This window comes from Wyeomyia smithii, chromosome 3 (genome assembly GCF_029784165.1).
Source record: "Wyeomyia smithii strain HCP4-BCI-WySm-NY-G18 chromosome 3, ASM2978416v1, whole genome shotgun sequence".
In the NCBI taxonomy this organism is placed as follows: Eukaryota; Metazoa; Arthropoda; class Insecta; order Diptera; family Culicidae; genus Wyeomyia; species Wyeomyia smithii.
Window position 1 is genome coordinate 81,151,470 of NC_073696.1, and position 22,338 is coordinate 81,173,807.

General features: G+C 36.4%; 1 protein-coding gene across 7 annotated transcripts in view; it reads left to right on the forward strand.

Annotated features, from left to right (window-relative positions):
* LOC129732130 (phosphatidylcholine:ceramide cholinephosphotransferase 1-like) overlaps positions 1-22,338 on the forward strand; it is a 75,614-nt gene that overhangs the window by 10,591 nt on the left and 42,685 nt on the right. Inside the window, exons 1-2 of one of the 7 annotated variants that reach the window (XM_055692678.1) lie at positions 9,626-9,781; positions 10,166-10,332. The exons of 4 other annotated variants lie outside the window; for them this stretch is intronic. In XM_055692678.1, coding sequence (XP_055548653.1) covers positions 10,231-10,332 — 102 coding nt within the window. In that variant the 5' untranslated portion in view covers positions 9,626-9,781; positions 10,166-10,230. Of the gene's footprint in view, positions 1-9,615; positions 10,333-18,909; positions 19,034-22,338 lie in introns of those variants that run through there. 2 more of the 7 variants (XM_055692677.1, XM_055692679.1) reach the window with 2 other exon arrangements.

Genomic DNA, 22,338 nt, shown 5'->3' on the forward strand with positions numbered 1-22,338 from the left:
ATAGGCGCATTTCATGCATCTTATATGGTCATTTTTTACCAAATAAGGGTTCACTTAACTGAGTCGAGCGCGAGTTTTCTTTCTTGTTAAACAACAACTTGACCAGATTGGTAAAGCATAAATTTCTGCATGACTAATCTCATTTTTTGTCCTAAGACTTACATTTTTAAGTTATAAAGTAGGCAATGTATGTGATTTTTTCGAGGATGCTTATAATGAACACGGGCTGAGGATGTGATATAGACTTAGAAAAAAATTCCCTCGTTCAGACTGCTGGTCTAGAAATTTGTTTGTAACCCAAAAGTTTATTGTTCAAACAAAGTTTAGAATTTCTGTCAATGTGAGGATATAAACATCTCGTATATATAATGCACTTTGCTTGTATACTGTGCATCTTGTAAATAATTTTTTCATCATAAATTAATCCCAAGTACTTAACCATGTCAGATCAATTGAAAATAACCCAATTCATCTTGATAACGTGATTATTATTTGGTTTGAGAGAAGACCCCCTAGTCTCATGAAGAAAAATTACATTGGTCGATGAAATGGAAAAAATGCATTCCAAAAGCTCAAACCGGAAAAAAATGAAAGATTTAACCTTTAACCATTCCTATGAACTTTGGTGCCCCGAGCCGTACTAGCCATAGCAACTGATTAGTAGTGGAACGGCCATGGTGAAATTCAAATTGTTCATCTGCACTTGTGGCAACAATGGAAGGACTTGGTGGCAACAATGGAAGAAAAGAAGACCACGTGGTCATTTAGTTAACCCCCCCCCCCCCCCCGTGTGGTCTTTCGTGGTCTTTTGACAACCCCCCCCCCCCCGTCCCCCTCTTTATGACCACGTGGTGTAGGAACGGCCCCCAAACAGTTTACCGTGGATTCTTATTCGGGATGTCGTGTTTAATTTCGGAATAATTGCTTGCATCGATATACACATTTTAATGCTTCCAAAGCGGAATCAATATTCACTTCGTTTTGCAAATCTAGTTCATTATAGAAATTATTCTCTAATATGAGTTTTATATCTTTCCCAATTTGCCTTGTGATAATTAAAAACAGAGCTCAAAGATTCATGTGATATGGAAAAAGTTATTATCAATTCACTACATACATGACTTTGGTCTGTTAGTACAAAATCGATCGTCGTTAGATATCTTACAGAAGAAAAACTATTCGGAGACAAAATAGAATAATATCCTGAGGAACAATTATTGAATAAAATTTTGCCTTCAGAATTACTTCGAGAATTATTCCATGATCGATGTTTAGCGTTAAAATTTGTAAATCACCTTTAAAATAATTTTTGTGCTCGCGTGTGCATTGGAATGGTAATAAATACACTGCGGCAATAAATAAAATTCTAAATTCAGTTTGAACGTCAATTACCAAAGTTTCAATAACTTTCGTCTCAAGATGGGGAAGAGTACGATGTTTGATTCGGCGATGGATTGCAATTGCAACTCCACCGCCAGAACCATGAATTATGTCATGTCTATAAACTACGTAATTGGGATAATATTTTAATTTAATGTTAAGCTTCAAAAAAGTTTCAGTAATAATTACAATGTATACATTATTTACTGTTAAAAAAAAAGAAAAGCTCATTCTCATTGGCTTTCAATGAGCGAGCATTCCAATTTAAAATTTTGATTGATTTATTTATTATCGTTGTTAAGCTTTAAATTTCAGACTACTTTAAGGGTTAAATTTGTTCCAATTTCAATTGCTTCAAACATGGAAATTGCCTGCAACATAGAGTTCATAAGATCGAACATTGCCTATTACAGAAAAGAAAGTTTTCCTGCCGTAATAGGCCCCAGGCAGTTGATATTAGAAAAAATAATTTCGGTCCCGTCTGCCGGGGTGAGATTAGGCCACGGGGTGAGATTGAGCCAAAACGTGAAATGTTTGTAAGCGAAATTACTTGAGATTTTTAGATCCTGCTCAATACTATATGAAACATGACATATTTATTCACAACTTGAAATGGAATATAGATAATATTACTAAAGAAATATTTCAAAAGGTCCTATCTGCTTTGATCGATTTTTTGATCGATCACTTCCATTCAATCACCACAACTTATTGAATAGCTTTTATGACACGTTATTTGCACAAGTTGATAGCGGGGGGGGGGGGGGGGGGGCACTCTAGCTTTCTAAACAAAAACCACGCTAGGGAGAGATACTAAAGCTGAACCATTACTAAAATGAAAAGACGCTCCGGAAAAACGATGAAAACAGACAGGACCTTTTGAAATGTTTATCTAGATTAGTGAACTATTCTACTTAAATAATAGTTCAAAGTACAGGCTGAAGAACAAGCGCAAATAACGTTACTAAAATATGTCATATGCTAACCAACCTGATCAAGACTTACTGCTCAGATGGTACGTTAGGATGTCGTCTCCGATGTGTTTAGTGAATATGATGTATTGAACCTGTCTTGATTCAGAAAATAATGTTTTTTCAAACTGTAAACTATTCGAGCTATTCTGGGGTGACTTTGTGCTAAGATTTAATAAACGGTGCAGTATGCGGAGTTCACATTCATGACAAAATTATTTCAGTATACACCAAAACACTTGCATTGTTTACTTGGAAATTATGACTGGAAATTATGACTAAAAGCTTGAGGACTGTAAGCTAACAACGGTTAGATGGAAAATTACAATGACTGATATTACTTATGGAATGTAACAAAAACTTGTACACGTATTCTATATAAACTGATGACTTTAAAAGCGAGGAAAAAGGGTCGTGGGTACGTGTACGTGTAGAAACCTGGAGACGCCACTGTGTGTAATTGATACAGTAATATATTTTTTATAATTCGTATGAAACGTAGTTCATGGTCAACCCTCTCCAGCCTGTTAATGGTCCACGTTGTTTATGGTCGTCCCTATGGGGACGGGACACGAGGCATATGGACGCTAGGCATATGGATGTTAGGCATAGTATGCTAGGCATACAGACGCGAGGCATAATGGATGTGATGCATAATGGATACGAGGCATACTGCCAAAAGGCATAACGGACGCGAGGCCGAATGGACACAAGGCCGAATGGACGCGAGGCCGAATAGACGCGAGGCCGAATAGACGCGAGGCCGAATGGACGCGAGGCCGAATGGACGCGAGGCCGAATGGACGCGAGGCCAAATGGACGCGAGGCCGAATGGACGCAAGGTCGAACGGACGCGAGGCCGAATGCGATGTTGTACGATCGCATGAGATCAAATTATGTAGTTCAGATGTTAATATATTCCTAAAGAGTTTAAGTTGGGTATAATACTTTTCTTGAAATCATGCGGCGAAGACGCATAATCGAGGGCAAGGAAACGAGGCGGCACTAAGCCGCCGTGGTTTCCGCAGTCCGAGCCGACCGCCGACCCGCCGTCGGAAGCGGCGGCCTCTCGCACCCAAACAACTGATCTACTGGTTTGCTAGGTCTACTCAAACAAAGTTTTCTTCCCTTAGTTAAGTCCGAACGAGCGGTAGCGAGTAAGGACAGCATTCGATCGAACAGCGAGTCGGCCGAAGCCGCGAGTGTATTGCTTTCCAAACGACACTTTGAAGCGAAATACATGTTATTGAAAGAGGGCTGTGATGACAATGACGATAATAACATATTCCGCATCACTTCCCCTTGGCCTTGTGTCCTTTCGGCCTTGTATCCATTCGGCCTTCCGACCATTCGGCCTCGCGTCCATTCGGCCTCGCGTCCATTTGGCCTCGCGTCCATATGCCTCGTGTCCGTATGCCTGCCGTCCATTATGCCTAGCGTACTATGCCTCGCGTCCGTATGCCTCGCGTCTGCATGCATTGACGTATTTTGGATCGAATTCATTGCTTAAATGTATGCGTTACAAGCTAAGGAACAAAAAAGCATAATTTTTTGACACAATCTCACCCCGGCAGACGGTAGTAATACTAACCGGGGTAATCAATGTATTTTTATTTTCCACCGTTTTTTTGTTTACCCCTTACAATATCGGTCATTTTCGATCAACAAGGATATGTCAGCATTATGTTCTGTACAGAAGTAGAAAAATTGGGCAGTACAACTGGTACAATTGGAGAATTAGCAATACACTAAAGTCGCTTTTTACGCGGGGGATACGTGCCGCGTAAAAAAAAAACCGCGTAAATTCCGGAATCCGCGTAAAAAAACCGCGTAAATTCCGGAATCCGCGTGAAAAAAAACCGCATAAATTCCGGAATCCGCGTGAAAAAACCGCGTAAATTCCGGAATCCGCGTAAAAAACCATCGTGAATTTTGCATTCCGAGTGAAGGGAAACCAAAATTCGGGCAAAAAAAAAATACCGCGTGAATTCCGGATTCCGCGTAAAAAAAACCGCGTAAATTCCGGAATCCGCGTAAAAAAACCGCGTGAATTCCGGAATCCGCGTAAAATAACCCACGTAAAAAAACGCGTAAAAAGCGACCTTAGTGTATTTTGATTTGAGCTGCTTCAGATCTAATTTCTTGCAGCGTTTCCGTAACGTTTTTTTCACTAGTGTATAAAATTTATTACCTGGTATTTGCACTTATATATCTCAAATGAACCTATAAGCAGCTGTATCTAATGAAGAAACGACAGATTTCAAATAAGTTAATCTAACGTCGAGATAAACCTATTTTAGAATTGAAGGGGAATTGGGGCAAAATTGATGTGTTACTGGTATTTTACGTGGATCAGACACTTACCAATCGATTTCTGAGACTTTTTCACTCAATATTAGATATAATTGACTGCCACTTCTATACACTGGGGTCTTTTTTACGCGGGTTATTTTTATGCGGTTTTTTTATACGCGACTTTTTTTACGCGATTTTTTACAATGACGCGGATTATTTTTACGCGGTTATTTGGAATAACGCGGATTATTTTTACGCGATTTGGAGGATAATTTTTACGCGGTATTAAATATGTTTAGTATAAGTAAATCCAATAAAGTAAAAATCAATCGTATGGTTCATGACAATAAGATATTTTGTTTTATTAATCTAAATAATGCATATTTTCAATATATTTGCTGTTATTATCGAAAAATAGGCAATTTCCGTTTATTCGGGAAGAAGAAACAAAACTACATTAATAATTGTATATAGATACGAGTCAGGGTCGTTGCGATTAGCTTCCGATAAAGGAACGAAAGCCTAAACATGTGGCAAAACTTCTATAAAAAGTTATTGTCATGTTCTTTAATGAATTTTCATTTTAGAAGCACTATAAACTCATTTTGTGTGTTTCGTTACCATTTTTATATTATTTTTCAAGTTTATATTTGCGTACGTGCCATTTCTTTTAACTGGATCTTATTATTAAATGGAGTTTTTTTTACGCGATTTTTTAAAATAACGCGGTTTTTTTATACGCGGATTTTTTCAACGCGGTACAACCAACCGCGTAAAAAAAGACCCCAGTGTTTATTAGAGCATTACCATTAATGCTCATACATACTCGATGTTGAATCACCGTTTTGAGCTCAGTTTTTGTCCGATTTAAGATTTGTTTTTTAAAATGATGGGTAAGAAAACGCTAATATGTGGACAAATTCTTAGAATCTTGATATTTGGCTTTAAAACAAAATAGCGTCGAAAAAACATAAAAAATTTCCGATTTCTATTTCCTAAAATTTCAAAACGGTGCCACTGTAGCCCCTTAAACCCTGGAAAGATAGTCTTAGCCTGGTATTAAATTGATGCATGAATTTTCAATTACTTAGAATGCAAGTTTTTGATTGAAATTTAATGATGAGTAATCATTACGGTACTAACACATCGATACATAACAAGTACCAGAATTTAGTTTTTTGAAAAACAAGAATGGATGCTCACTATTTGAAAACGAAGACAATCTCACTAAAAGCGAGGAGTCTAATTGACGCAGACTATCTTTCTAGGGTTAAGGTGAAATGTGTTCAAAATAAAAATACACTAAGGGTGCTTTTTACGCGGATTCCGGAATTTACGCGGTTTTTTTTACGCGGATTCCGGAATTCACGCGGTTTTTTTTTACGCGGATTCCGGAATTAACGCGGTATTTTTTTTGCGCGGATTTCGGTTTCCCTTCCCTCGGAATGCAGAATTAACGCTGGTTTTTTTTACGCGGGTTCCGGAATTTACGCGGTATTTTTTTTGCTCGGATTTTGGTTTATCTTCTTTCGGATTGCAAAATTAACGCAGGTTTTTTTTTACGCGGATTCCGGAATTTACGCGTTTTTTTTACGCGGATTCCGGAATTTACACGGTTTTTAACGCGGATTCCGAAATTTACGCAGTTTTTTTTTACGCGAATTCCGGAATTTACGCGTTTTTTTTCACGCGGCACGTATCCCCCGCGTAAAAAGCGACTTTTGTGTACATGAAAAAATCATACATAGAAGCCAAGGCAAAAAAACTGTTGCACTGTACAATCAGATTTTATAAACGTGGATTTTTTGAGATCATTAATTCAATCATGTCCATGGTTTTTTTTTTCAATTTTGTTACTATGGTCCAGGGTTGATATTTGTTGACACTATTGAGTGAAAGTGAAAAAAAGCATCCATAAACGTTATTTTTTCACAATCCTTTCAGAGTTTTTCCTTCCCGCTTTTTGCATGGAAGTGATCTGTCAAAACACCTCATTATATTTCATGCGATGTAAGCAAGACAAAAAAATCAGTTTATCAGTTAACGAAGATTATCGGAGGCATCGATCAGTGTCAGTGGAAAAGTGTTTCGGTGAGGTTCATTATGGTTGAGTGGACTGTTTGTTTTTCTTTTTCGCTTTGAAGTGAAGATCATTTGGTTGGATTTGTCGTCATATTTTATTCCGTAACCGTGAACGACGCGATCTATTTCATCTGAGTATAACAGCATGTTACTAGGACGAAAATCTAGTGTATCTGAAAGAGTGCTGCGATCATTGGAAGTGAAAATTGAAAATGATTGGCTGTAATTTTCGAAGAATTTTGCTGGGGAAAATGACTTTTATCAGCACTGCTATGGTTTTTTTTAAGGGATTTGTTAGTAGCTCAAGTATTTATGATAAATATTAGTAAGTAATGAGTATGTGAGTCCAATCACAAATGGTGACTTCTCAACACTGTTAAAAATTTGTAATTTCAATTGTTAGGATTTGTTTGCTTTCGCAATTAGGACTTATCGTTCGTAGGGATTTAAACCTAAGCACTGCTATGGTCATAAACCGGTCTGGACGGTTCCATTTCGGCAGTAGCAAAAAAAAAAAATTGACAGAATCTCCCCGTCCCAATAGGTCAACTAATCGCCATGAGCCCAGAACGATTTGATGTCTTGATGGTGAAGTTTTTTCGGAAATTTCGTAATCACCTTCACTATCAGACAGTTTTACGTTCTGCTGTTAGAATGTTATTAAAACTGATGTCTTGAAGGAAAACATGCTGGCACAGGCAACAGTACTACACCGAGCAATGTATGAATAGAGCGCTGGTCACTCGACGCACAGTGGGGCGTATTGGGTCAACGCGTAGATATCGTTTTGAGAACTCGAACACAATCTAATTGCCGTTTGATTTGTTTGTTTGAATTGTCTTTTTGTTTCGTATAGTAGCAAATATCAGAATTCATTATGATCATTCGGGTGGCGTAAAATACGCTGCGCCAGGTAGAGGCAGGTAGCAGGGTACAGTTAAATCGCTTTATAGCGACATCGCAAGGGACCGTCGTTATAGAGAAATGTCGTAATAAAACGAATAATTTTTATGAATATAGAGCAGTAGGGATCATTGAGAATGTCGCTATAGAGAGATTTGTCGCTATATAAATTGTCGTGATAGAGGGATTCGACTGTATATAAATTAGATTCATTGTACAGATAAAATGCGCTTTTTTTGTTCACAAAACATTTATTTGATTTATTTGATTTTTGAACTCTACACTGTGTTTTGCTCATGTTTATTTTAAAAATTTCTGTGAATATACATTTTTGTTTAATAACTTTAATTCTTTATAGTTATTTTTCCATGAACTTGCAGGAAAATTTCATTATGTGACATCTTTGCCACTTGGTGATCAGAGAGTGAGCCATCGTTCACAAGACAAATAAATATTGTTTAATACTAAATCGTACTTAATTTAGGTCTGTATAGAAGCTTGCCTTTTCGCGTATTGAAGAAAATTGACTGTATTAGAATGAATGGCATTCATCAATGTTAAAGAGAATATTTTTTCTTCTGAAATAGAGTGCTGCAAACATAACACGGCAGAATTTTCCTGTTGCCAAGATGTAACCATGCCAAAAATTTACGGTTCTTTTTTCATGACTTTTTTTCATAGATATTTCCACTAATGAACTAGTTCTAGTTCCAAGTCGTTTGAGGTGTCGCGTTATGGATTAAGGCTGACGACCTAGATACTTGATACTTACCCCAGTAATTAGAGGCTTAGTACTGCTTAGTAGAGATGGTCGGGTTTGATGTTGATGGGTTTGGTCAAAACCCGAACCTGACCCGAACCCGAAACTTTTTCATTCGTTCAAACCCGAACCCGACCCGAACCCGAGATTTCATAGATTTTATAATCGGGTTTCGGGTTTTAATACCCAAACCCGACCAGAACCCGACATTTTCAAACCCGAACCCGACCCGAACCCGAAAATATTTTTTTCACAAAACCCGAACCCGACCCGTACCCGACACTTTTAAAAATTTTCAAACCCGAACCCGTCGGGTACTGGTCGGGCTCGGGTTTCGGGTTTTCAAACCCGAAACCCGACCATCTCTACTGCTTAGATCATGATCATTATATTACCGGCACATGTTCCGGTCATATTCCAGGAACCGTTTTACCGATTTCGGTCATCCGCTTCGGCAACATAAAGAACCAAAATACCCTCCTTTTGGAGGATGTTGAGCTTAAATTGGTTGAAATAAGAAAACGAAGAAATGTGATTAGTCATAATCGCTCGTTTTTGGCACATGTGTGCCAAAATCTAACCGTGCCAAAAGTAAAACGAGCTCAAATCAAACAGAGCCTCAAAGGGAAATATACTAAGGTCGCTTTTTACGCGGATTCCGGAATTTACGCGGTTTTTTTGCGCGGATTCCGGAATTTACGTGGTTATTTTTTTTTTATGCTCGGATTTCGGTTGATCTTCACTCGGAAGTCAAAATTAACGCAGGTTTTTTTACGCGGATTCCGGAATTTACGCGGTTTTTTTTACCCGGCACGTATCCCCCGCGTAAAAAGCGACTTTAGTGTATATAACTATTGTAGTCCTACGTCAACTATGCGGTCGTGTCTTGGATACCACCCTCCTACTATATTTTCAATATCAATAACATTTTAAGGCGTTATACTTTTCTACATATCAACAGGTAGATTGATACACTTATTGTTTTGTGTTATTCACGAAATCTGCAACCATCAGCACAAATGACAACACGCCTGTATAATTTTACTATCTGTAGCGACTGCGCTTGTGTATTCGAAACCTTCCGTTTTTTGTGTATTTTGTGTCTTCAACTCAAACAAGCGCACAGACAGACCGTCTTGCTACCTTTGTATGTAAAGTCAAGGAACGTGAGAGAGAGACACTGGCACTACTCACAGCACAGCGATGAACCGTTCGAACACGGCGACGCGGCTGAGGAAGGAATCAGTCTTCGAAATAACTTCACCCGATAAAGTAGTCGTGCAGCTGCTGCCGTGAAGACAGCGGAAGTTAATAATATTTATCCAAATTAAAACCCGGCATAAATTAGAGCGTTCCTCCATCCGATTTGGCGTTACAAGTTGCGAGTGCGGTTGGTTTTAGTTTTCGTTTGTCTGTTTTGTTTAAACGTTTGCCTTATCGTTGGAATTTAAAAACTGTTACTTTGCTCTGGTTAGCATCGGCAGTATGTTCGAGAAGCACGCCTGAGTGGGCAACATAGTGCGTAGTTTTTTTTTCTAAGGCTTCACCTGCTGCTTCGTCGTTGTATATTTTCACGAAAATATGTATGGAAAGTGAAGTGCAATGAACGTACAGAAATCCACGACGCTGAATTGAACGCTACAGTGTGGAGATCAATAACAAAAGAAGCCACGATAGTGTGTGTCTTGTTCGTGTGAATGAAACAGGAATTTGCCCCTTTCAAGGCTGATATGTCTCCTTAAAGGGGAAGCTAATCAAATTTTATCTTGGACAGCGGAATTACTATATGATAAGTCGAGCGAACAGTTAGACGACAAAAAAGTTGAATATATGTGAATAATGTCAACCAATTATGTGCAGAAAGTGAAAAAAGGAATAAATAAAGTAATCTACGATAAGTTGTACATCAATTGTTCCACATTCAGAAAGATGCATTACGAGGTAAGTCTATAACTCATGGGACAGATAGACAGGAATATGTAACACCAGTTCGTCAGCTTATAGTCACTGGTTTATTTTTTCAACCACAGTCAGCACATTAGGGCTCGCTGTTTGCCATTGGATTTTCCCACATCTTTGCCATCTATATCAATGAATAAACTATGGGAGTATCGGATTCTAAAATTAAACACGCGTCTGTGTTTTTAGCTGCGGTTTTCTGTTTCAAAACTTGGCATTTTTCCATTTACACCGCGGCACGAGTACAGCAGAGTGCTTCTAGAAAAAGGTTTTTGTGTGAAACGTAGTTTTGGAATCCAATTTTTAGCTTAGAAATTGGAAGTTATAATTATCATTCACGATTTTTTCAATTTAAATTAAAAGTTCAGTATGAAAATTTTCTCTAGCAATCAATTACTGAAATAGAAAACCAAAAAAAAGAAAAATGGTGAAACATTTTAGGGGTTCAGCTCCACTAAGACCGCTTCCCTAGTATGGAAAAATTCCTTTACATTATTTGAGCAAACGTGCTCTTGGAATCAACACTTTGCTTTCTATCGTTCTCATGGAAACTTTGTCGATTGTTTTTATCCCTGAGTGTCCAGAGAACAACAAGAGCAGAGTGAGCGATTCAAGCACACGATTCTTTGCTTACTCAGCAAAAAAAATATCGGCAATGTTTACGGAAATTTGACGCTCGAAATCACAAGAAATAAACAAAATTTATCATGATGTCAGCAGGATGTGGACTAGCCTTATTTTGCAATCCAACAAACAACAATCCTTTTTGATCGCGTGTAAATGACTCTTTTGAGATTATTATTCATACATTTACGCGTTGTAGAAATGAAGCTACGCCGAAGCAAATCAATAGAATAGATATACACTAAGGTCGCTTTTTACGCGGATTCCGGAATTTACGCGGTTTTTTTACGCGGATTCCGGAATTTACGCGGTATTTTTTTGCGCGGATTTCGTTTTCTCTTCATTCGGATTGCAGAATTTACGCTGTTTTTTTTTTGAGCGGATTCCTGAATTAACGCGGTTTTTTTTTTACGCGGATTCCGGAATTTACGCGGTATGTATCCCCCGCGTAAAAAGCGACTTAAGTGTACTTTAGTGTAGCATGCTTAGAAATGTGTAACTTTCCATAACGATTGTTTGCTGAGATCTATAACTAGTTACTTGCAGTTTCAATAACAAAACTAAAAAAATGATTGCCGTGCCATACGAATTTCTTCCCTTTTTATTTAAACTTAGGATGATTTAGAATATACAGATGAAATAAAATACCATGTTATTTTCTTCAATCAATCAGAAAACTGGTTTTGACGTGTTTCTAGTTTGACTGAAAAGTCGTTTAACATGTATTTCACATGACATAAAGTGTTCCATGGGGCCTACAAAAACGCAATTCAGACAATGGCTCGATGAGCGATGCGATGAGGAATTTACGCGGTATGTATCCCCCGCGTAAAAAGCGACTTAAGTGTACTTTAGTGTAGCATGCTTAGAAATGTGTAACTTTCCATAACGATTGTTTGCTGAGATCTATAACTAGTTACTTGCAGTTTCAATAACAAAACTAAAAAAATGATTGCTGTGCCATACGAATTTCTTCCCTTTTTATTTAAACTTAGGATGATTTAGAATATACAGATGAAATAAAATACCATGTTATTTTCTTCAATCAATCAGAAAACTGGTTTTGACGTGTTTCTAGTTTGACTGAAAAGTCGTTTAACATGTATTTCACATGACATAAAGTGTTCCATGGGGCCTACAAAAACGCAATTCAGACAACGGCTCGATGAGCCTGTAGAACACCACTTCAAACTTCTGTACTCCAGGATTTTTAACTACTATTTAATAGGCTGTAGAGAATACAGGACCCCAATTGACGCAAGAAGGAGGTTCTGTAGCAAGTGTTGTATTTTAAAGTTATGTTAAAAACCAAATATTATGTACGCCTGTTTGAAAAATACTTACTATTCATAGATTAGATAGAACGATAAGGTATTTTTTTTGGAAGTAACTCAAGGAAAACCTATTACTGTAAGGTAATTTTAGTAATTGAACTATAAATAGCAATTGGTGATTATTTCAAAAACGCTATTCGAATATCTTATCATGGTATTTTATCCATCGGGAATTAGTATCAATTTTTTATGTACCTGTTAATTATGGGACAACAGGTAATCACTATGACGTCTAACAAACACGAGCCATGTGATCTTTGTCTCGCTCCGCCCAAATATACAAGTATTAATAAAGATTTAATCTAATAGATGATTTTTCACTTGGACTTGCGTAGAATCGTACTTCCTGAGAGAAGTATTCTACTTCAAAACCGCTAAAAGAATGCAATACGGCCTCAGTTTTTTACCAATTTTGACCATAAAAACGGTATGTTGATACAGTGTACTTTGATAGCCGGCCGGTTGTTGATTAAGTCATGAACATCAGTGGAATCACGTAAAAAAGAATTTGGTGCTTTTTAGATAAGATTAGGTCATTGCCATTTTGGAAGACATTGCATGTAATTCATTTTCCGCGTGCAAGTAGATAATCAGGCATTTTTTATGGTCGCAATAACCTGTCAAAGTAGCAACAAGTGCAGTAGTAAAACAGTAATCAATCAGTGCAACCACTACTACAATAAATGTTATAAATATTTCAATAATGGATGCCGCTTTATTGATAAGCCTTTCATCAATGATTCAAACATTTTAGCCAATAACAATCGGAGGTATTAGTTTTTTTTCCGTACGTATGAGCTAGTGCTGTTGGCCTTAAAGATGCTGCAGTTTCCCAATTTGGCGCAAACTTGCACTGGTAAATTTCATTTCAATTTTCACGAATGTCCTTGGATCATTAGCGTTTGTACGCTTTCTCGAGTTGCAGTTTCTTCGGCATAACTCGTCGCTTTTAGGCCTTTGTATCCGTCGCTTTAGAATCATACATTGTTGACCTCTGCTAACCCAAAAACGTATTCGTTTCGGATTATGAGCAATTTTTTTATATCACTAGTGTATCACTTTTTAGACTCTAGTGCAAAAATTTCGATTACCGATCAACTCCGGTGAATTATTCTAAGAATATTGCTCGACACGTCCAACTGTGGAATCGCACATTACACGTAGTTATAATAATTATTTCATCCTTTACTGCAGCTGGTTGTTTACTTCTTACTTGTTCATTACCAGTACAGTGCTAATAGTCGAAGATGCTGTGCCGTATGAGGTTACCTGCTGGCTTTATCGTGTTGCTCTGTTTACAGTTTCTCGGTCGATTGTGATAAATGCTTTTCGTTTGCTCGTTCACAGAGTGCAGTGCGGGTGTGATCGATGAGTGAATACTGGGGTAAAATGGTGCCACTGTTTCGCTACAGGTATGCCGCGAAACAACCTTGGCAGCTTGAGCGAAAAATTGATTTGAAGAGCTTTTTTCAGCATAAGTGTAAATAATCTGGAGTTTTTATTTGGTGTTTTTATACAATACATTTAGACTTTGAAGCAGTAAATTTTCTAAAATTTTTACACTTATAAATCTCGTAGACTTGCAATTAAAGTCCAGAATCTGCTTACGGACGAACCAAGAGCAATAAGAGAATTCAGGTGGAACAATAATATAACAGTTAAAAAGTATTTTGATGCTCATCTAAATATATGTTGAAGTATTTATTTGTAAAAAAGGAGAGAAACCACTAAAATGTAAACAGAAATATGTAAAATGTAAAGTTATTTAGAATAAAGAAATATATTATTATTAAAAAAAAATAACCAGGAAGCTCAGAATCGAAAAATGATTGAAAACTAACGACAGTCAAATGTACCGATGAAAATTTCAAAGTATCAGTCTGTTGTAACCGGAGAGCTATTCAACGGTTCTGGTATTCACAAGCAGTAAGAAGTATCAAGTGCACTGGAAACAACTGTGAAAGTTGCCTTTTTTCAGGCAAGAATTAACTACAGGATGAAGTTTTTCAATGTGTTTTTTTTATTACGTGCATTGTGTAGTTTGCTGAATGGGTGACACCTTTCGATCGCGGAAACCTGACATTTTTTCAGGATTTTGCCTTCCATGCATCCAATCCTTAAAACGAGTTTCCTAGAAGCCGCTTCTGCCGCTTCATTATTGTTCAGCTTACAAGAAAGTTATTCAATGTCATTAAAATTGATTTAGAATTTGAGGCTTTGGTCCGCCATTTGATCCATGTCTAACTATACAGCTGCCATTTTTTTATCATAATTTTGAAACTTTTCCATTAACATGTCCTGCGATGCTGAATAACCTTAACCTTGAATACATACCTGAATGCAGGCTTGGTACTCTCCTTAACATGTGGAAAGAGCAGAGTGAATACACACCGCTCACTTCTTACTCACCATAAGCGCTACGTGTAGCACCACACTTTTTGCTTTCTTTTTTGTGTTGTGTTTCTGCTGCTCGCAAAAAAATTATACACTTGCTGCTTACACCACAGCTAAGCGAAACAAGCGTGGTGAATCACTCTAGTGAGAATAACAGAAGTTTTTTTTTTTCAGTTTAAAAATGCAAAGCAAACAACGCTATCTACTTTTCTACCTAAATGCTCTCCTCTTTTGATGCTCAGTGCTTAGTGAGCTCTGTTGTGTAGTTATTAAGCGTAATGTCCTTTCGTGTGAGAAAGCTCACACTAGTTCATTATCTTTTTGGAGAGATACTTCAGATTCCACAATGTGTTTTTGAATCATCCATGCACTGTCACTGCAGGCACAGTAGTTCAAAAAGGCAGAAAGTGAAACTTAACTCCGTAGTGCCTTTCACTTTCATCCTGGTTATATTGTGTACGAAAAAATTGCTTGTACGAATGACCCGCATAATCTCAAATTGTCAAAAGTCATGAAAAGTTTACCATGATAATTTATTTATTTGCAACTACCAACAGACATAAATAACTAGTCCTAATGATTAATAATATAAAACACTACGAAACAGAGAAATAAATTTGGAGCGTAAAACTCGATGCGATAGATGAAAATCAAAGGCAGATGAAACTCGTTTGAAAACTTTTTTTGTGTTAAGAGATAGAGGAAAGGTCTATTTGGCAAAGTTGTAGAAGACATAAAAAATAAAACTTTGCTGAATAATCTAAATCCCTTTTTTCATTTGTTACAAAGTACCAAATTAGGTATTATAAGCAAGTAACTAAAAAATTAGTTTTTTGTTCGTAGGTTTTGTTAGCTGTATTGCACAAAAATAAATGTTCGAAGGTATTGCTAGGACACACAAATCACATGTTTTTGGCAAAGACCACACATCTCCAGTACTTCTTCTTACAACTTTGTAATATACATATAGTACAAGTTATAGTAAATTATAGTAAATGTAGTACAAGTTATAGTAAATTCTGGAATCCGAGTAAAGAAACTCCGGAATCCACGTAAGAACCGCGTAAAAAACCGCATAAAAAGCGACCTAAGTGTATTCCAAAAACCGGAAGTCGCCATCTTTGATTCCAAAAAAGCGTCTAGAGCTGAGTACTGACTTCTCATGAAGTCTTTGTGGATCCGGAAACATCCGTCTTAGCTTGTAACATGGCGCCTGAGGTTCTTTCTATGCTTGTGATTCGATTATCCGGAAAACTCAATTATCCGGAGTGACATTTTTTCGATACTCCGGATAATCGAGTCCGACCTGTGCTACATAACAGTGCATTGGAGCAAAAAATCGTCTGTGCTAAACCATGGTGTCTCTGGTAAAAGTATCTTTTTCGAAAAAAATTACAGAGTGCGCCATAATTATTGCAACAAGAAGCAGAGGATCATTATCCATGTTTTGGCCAGTAACTCGTCCAAACTTGTGTGTTTTCTTGAGCAGGCCTTTGCTTCTAACAGCCCCCAAATCGAGATGTGTATCACATTGAGATCTGGCTTTGATCCTTGGTGATGACAAAGGTAAAGTTGGACTTGCGCCAGCCTTGAACGGTCTTCTTTGTGTGAGCAGGGCACCTTCTCCGATCGTACTGAAACATTGAGGGTTTGTTTATATATAATAGAACAATGTTTTGAATAATCCCAGATTTTAAAAAAAAGGTTAAGTGGGATAAAAAAATCCTCAGAAATTTTGTGTCAAAAAACTGCTGAAAACAAACAAATGCTGAAAATTAGTATGACAATTCTATTCTGTTGAATATAGGCAACGCCGGTTACAGAGAAGTTCTATCAAGATTTCATTATAAGAAATTCCCATTTTTCTTTAGAAACATAGTGATTTCTAGAGATTTTCTCTCTTGTAAACTAAATTAGGTCCTGAATCTAGTAAACACGTTCTATACAGTAGCCGATTACCGATTTGTCGTTTTGAAAAATGCACCCTTTTAGAAATGACCGCGAAAATTATATTTTTTCATAACATGTTTTGGCCATCATTTAAACCTGCTGTGCGAGCCAAGCTCTGTTTTGGTACTATTGGAAACGTTTAAAATGCTGGTTACACGATATTTAATCTCCCAGCTGGTCTCGAGATACGAGGCTTGTCTAACAAGGCAATTCTCGTATGTTCGAATGTCGACTGGGAGAAACCGTTAGAGTGATTCACATTTCAAACCTTCACATTTTTTGTTAAACTTCACACTTTTTTTCATAAAGAAAATAGAAAATTTCGTATCAAGTTACCTTAATAGTTATTTTTCGTTTTTTTGTATGGACCAAAATATAACTCTCTCTTCAAACGTTTTGCTGTCTTCCGCACACTTTTTCATGTTTGTAGTGTCGCTTATTGCAAAGTAAGCTGCTACTTGTTTGTGTTAGCGGATTTATTCGTAACTTAATTGTCTTTCCCCAGAATTACTTTTCTCATATCCTTATCTCCTATTTCATCGACCTTATCTGGAACCATCTTACAATTTATTGAGAGATATAGCGTGCCATGGTCGAAAAAATTATCGAATATCCAGTTTCGCGCTTTTCATTCTAAGGAAAAGGCTTGTGAAGTAGTATGATGTAGTAGTAGTACGATGACATACTCAGCGCGTAAAGCAGGTATAAAAATATAAAATTTCCTTGTCGTAAAGTATGTTATGAAAATATAAAATGTAAGCTCTTGAGTTGCTATTTTTAACGCATTGTTTAGATTTATAACAATTTCAGATTTAGTTGACAATACAAAAAAACTAAGAATCATCATTTTTTGATAATGTAATCTTGAGAAAAAATCGATTAAGCGCACTCAGAGAAATCGATTAAGTGTACTCAAAGTTACTGCATTTGTTAGTTTGTTTTTAGTAGATTTTGAACTCGAAATTTTTTACTCAAAATTTTTGAGTGTCTATTTTAACCATACTTTACTCTTTTCAAAAAATTTGAGATTATGCAAAACAATGTTCTGTTACATAAATAAACAAACCCTCTAATGTTTCAATATGATCGGAAAACCTTGCTTACTCCATATAGTTCTGAAATATATTATCAATATTTATTTCCATAATTGTTCAGCCACAAAAAAATGAACAAAAAAATGTTCCCGCCGATAGAATATGTCAATTTTGGTGGCAGAATCAAATGATTCAATTGTCGATATTGATCGAAATATAGAAGTTGGCTTGCAGATTCTGTTGTCTGATGATGTTAAGTAACTGAATAAATGAAATAAATGAGTTAATCTTAATTGTTCGATAAAAGATGTTCTTTATGTTTTACTCCCTGTGTATTTTTATTGCCGCTATGGACATTGAATTTGTATAGTTCGATTCAAATCGATGAAAAAGTCACCAAATTTTCATTCTTCTTCATCTTCGCAAGACACGAGAGCAAGGTTAAAACTGCATGTTGTATTTCACACCTTATTGCACATGTGATAAGTTCGAACCAAGCTTCACCTTTTTAATCATTGTTACCCTATTACAGTATGAGCAACACAATCCCGGAAATTAAAAACTTCTAGTCTAATTTAAACCAACTTCTAGTCTAATTTAAACCAAGCGAAGATCAAATAAGAATTCGATTTCGTTTTGGTTAATTATTCCGATGTCGTTGGAAGTGATCAATGAGGGGTTTGCTCCAAAACCTCATGCAGCAAACCATAGGAAATTTGATAAAAAATATACAAATTCTTATACAAGTACTGTTACATATACATACACACATAGAACTATCTGTAATGGAAAATTTTTAAAATAAAAATCATGAAATTTTCCAACTATTCTTCCTCGTGCTATATTTATATACCAGTAAATATTAAGGCAGGGTTCGTGCCATCCCGCAATTCGTTCCGTGTGTCCTTGTTTGCGGGAAGTGTGATCCATCTGGCGCCGGTGTATTTTCGTTTAATCATACCAGGCACCGAACTGACAAATCGCCCTACATTAACAGATAGAGAGATAACATTACTCTGCCGTGCTTGCTTGAAATCTTCGACCACTAACACACAAACTGCTGAGCGTTTCATGTGGGAGTAGAAGTGCTCCGGTGTCTCTATATTTCGGTAGGTAAGCAAAACTGATTTGGTTTCCATCACCTGGTCATCTGGATCGGTAAGGATTCAGTTTCACTCGGTACTCAAGCACTGGCAGATCGTGTGTCGCTCTCAGTATTCATACTTCACAGTGACAGTGTCGCGTAGAGAAGTGATAGATAAAGACATGAAGTTTACTGTTCGGTACTATAAACCGACGGCACCCGTTAAAGCGGCTAAACATTTACTGGACTACATTCTATGCAAGGCTAGTATCATATTTTTAAAATGAGTGATACATATATAGTAAATCAAGCGTGGTGACACGGACACGATGTCTCAATGTAAATCCTTGAATTTCGAGTCTATCAGTTTCAAATGCGTGTCGTCAATCTAATCCGGAAAAACTACCGTGTTAATCAAGCTGACCGGCCTGCTCTTATCAACGCAAATCGCCACGGCTTGCCGATGGTTAAATAAATTCCCATTTCCGTTCGCTAATTCGATAAAAATCGTATTCTTTCACTAGAGCATTATGTCGTTGAATCGTAATCCGTGGACTTTTATAATACACTCGGCGATTGAGTTGAACAAACGAGTGGAAGTGTTGTTACCGCGTGCAAAAGAAAAGGGATTTTTTTTTTAAGGGGGGATTTGTTAGTAGCTTAAGTATTTATGATAAATATTAGTAAATAATGAGTATGTGTGTCCAATCACAAATGGTGACTTCTCAACACTGTTAGAAATTTGTAATTTTAATTGTTAGGATTTGTTTGCTTTCGCAATTAGGACTTATCATTCGTAGGGATTTAAACCTACTTGTCAGAAAAGGGGAAGTAAACTTACAACTAACTTAATTGCTAACTTATTGGCTATAAAGAGAGCTTATCGTAGCAATTGAGGATTGCAACGATTTTTGTCGAAAATTGTTAATAATTTTATTTGACATAGCTTCTAATGGTTCAACACCAGTAAGTCTATGTAATTCGAGTGTACCAAACCAAGGAGGACGCTTCAAAATCATTTTCAGAATTTTATTCTGAATCCTTTGGAGCGTTTTTTTCCTTGTTGAACAGCAACTTGACCAGATCGGTACAGCATAAAGCATTGCTGGTCTAAAAATTTGTTTGTAAATCAAAAGTTTGTTCTTTAAACAAAGCTTAGAATTCCTGTTAATGAGAGGATATAAACATCTCGTATATTTAATGCACTTGGCTTGTATACTCTCAATGTGCTCTTTGAAAATAAGTTTTTTATCATAAATTAGTCCCAAGTACTTAACCTTGTCGGACCAACTTAAAATAACCCCATTCATCTTAACAACGTGATTATTGTTTGGCTTGAGGAAAGAAGCCCTAGGCTTATGCGGAAAAATTATCATTTGAGTTTTAGAAGCATTGGGAGAGATTTTCCACTTTTGCAAGTAGGAAGAAAAAATATCTAAACTTTTCTGCAATCGACTGCATATGACACGAAGACTTTTTCCTTTTACGGAAATGCTTGTGTCATCGCAGAACAATGACTTTGTGCATCCTGGAGGCAAATCAGGAAGATCTGAAGTGAATATGTTGTACAGGACTGGACCCAAGACTGAACCTTGAGGTACACCTGCTCTGACAGGGAATCTATCAGATTTTGAATTCTGATAGACAACCTGCAGAGTTCGATCAGTAAGATAATTTTTTAAAATTTTGATTAGGAAAATTGGAAAATTAAAAGTTTGCGATTTCGCAATCAAACCTTTATGCCAAACACTGTCGAATGCTTTTTCTATGTCTAAAAGAGCAGCTCCAGTGGAATAACCTTCAGATTTGTTAGCTCGTATCATATTAGTAACTCTGAGCAATTGATGAGTTGTGGAATGCCCATGGCGAAATCCAAACTGTTCATTTGCAAAAATTGAATTTTCGTTGATGTGTGACATCATTCTGTTAAGAATAATTCTCTCAAACAGTTTACTTATTGAAGAAAGCAAACTGATTGGTCGATAACTTGAAACTTCAGCTGGGTTCTTATCCGGTTTTAGAATGGGAGTAATTTTTGCATTTTTCCATAATTTGGGAAAATATGCAATTTTGAAGCAGCAATTGAAATTTTCACTAAAAATTCCATTGTGCTCTCAGGGAGATGTTTGATTAGTATATTAAAGATTCCATCGTCACCAGGTGCTTTCATATTTTTGAAATTTTTAATAATTGATTTAATCTCAATCAAGTTAGTTTCAATTATTTCTGCAGGTAAAAAATTCTGGGAAGAAATTAAATCAAATTGACGTGTGACTTCATTTTCAATTGGACTCACAAAATTCAAATTTGAGTTATGAACACTCTCAAACTGCTGAGCAAGTCTTTGAGCCTTTTGTTCATTGAATACAAGAAAACGTTCACCATCTCTTAAAACTGGAATAGGCTTTGAAGGTTTCTTAAGAATCTTCGACAGCTTCCAAAATGGTTTTAAATATGGTTTCAATTTTTCAACTTTAGTCTCAAAATTTTGATTTCTCAGAAGAGTAAATCTATGTTTAATCTCTTTCTGTAAATCTTTATAAATAGTTTTAAAAACAGGGTCACGAGTACGTTGATATTGACGTCTGCGGACATTTTTCAAACGAATTAGAAGTTGAAGATTTTCGTCAATTATTGGTGAATCAAATTTCACTTGAGCCTTTGGAACAGAATAATTCCTGGCATCAACAATCACACATTTTATTGCTTCCAAAGCGGAATCAATATTCACTTCGTTTTGCAAATCAAGCTCATTATTGAAATTTCTCTCAATATGAGTTTTGTATCTTTCCCAATTAGCCTTGTTATAATTAAAAACAGAGCTCATAGGGTTTAAAACTGATTCATGTGATAAAGAAAAAGTTATTGGAAGATGGTCAGAATCAAAGTCAGCATGTGTGATCAAATCACTACATACATGACTTTGATCTGTTAGCACCAAATCAATTGTTGAATGGTTTCTCACAGAAGAAAAGCATGTAGGACTATTCGGAGACAAAATAGAATAGTATCCTGAAGAACAATCATTGAATAAAATTTTGCCATTAGAATTACTTTGAGAATTATTCCATGAACGATGTTTAGCGTTAAAATCGCCGATTATGAAAAATTTCGAACGATTTCTGGTGATTTTTTGTAAATCACCATTAAAATAATTTTTGAGCTCGCGTGTGCATTGAAATGGTAAATATGCTGCGGCAATAAATAAAATCCCAAGTTCAGTTTGAACTTCAATTCCCAAAGTTTCAATAACTTTCGTCTCAAGATGGGGAAGAGCACGATGTTTGATTCGGCGATGAATAACAATTGCAACTCCACCGCCGGAACCCTGAATCCTATCATATCTATGAACCACGTAATTGGAATCATATTTTAATTTTATGTTAGGTTTCAAAAATGTTTCAGTAATAATTGCAATATGCACATTATTTACTGTTAAAAAATTAAAAAGTTCATTCTCATTGGCCTTCAATGAGCGAGCATTCCAATTTAATATTTTAATTGTTTTATTTAAAATCATTGCTAAATTTTAAATTAACACAAACAATTTTAATAGTAAAATTTGTGC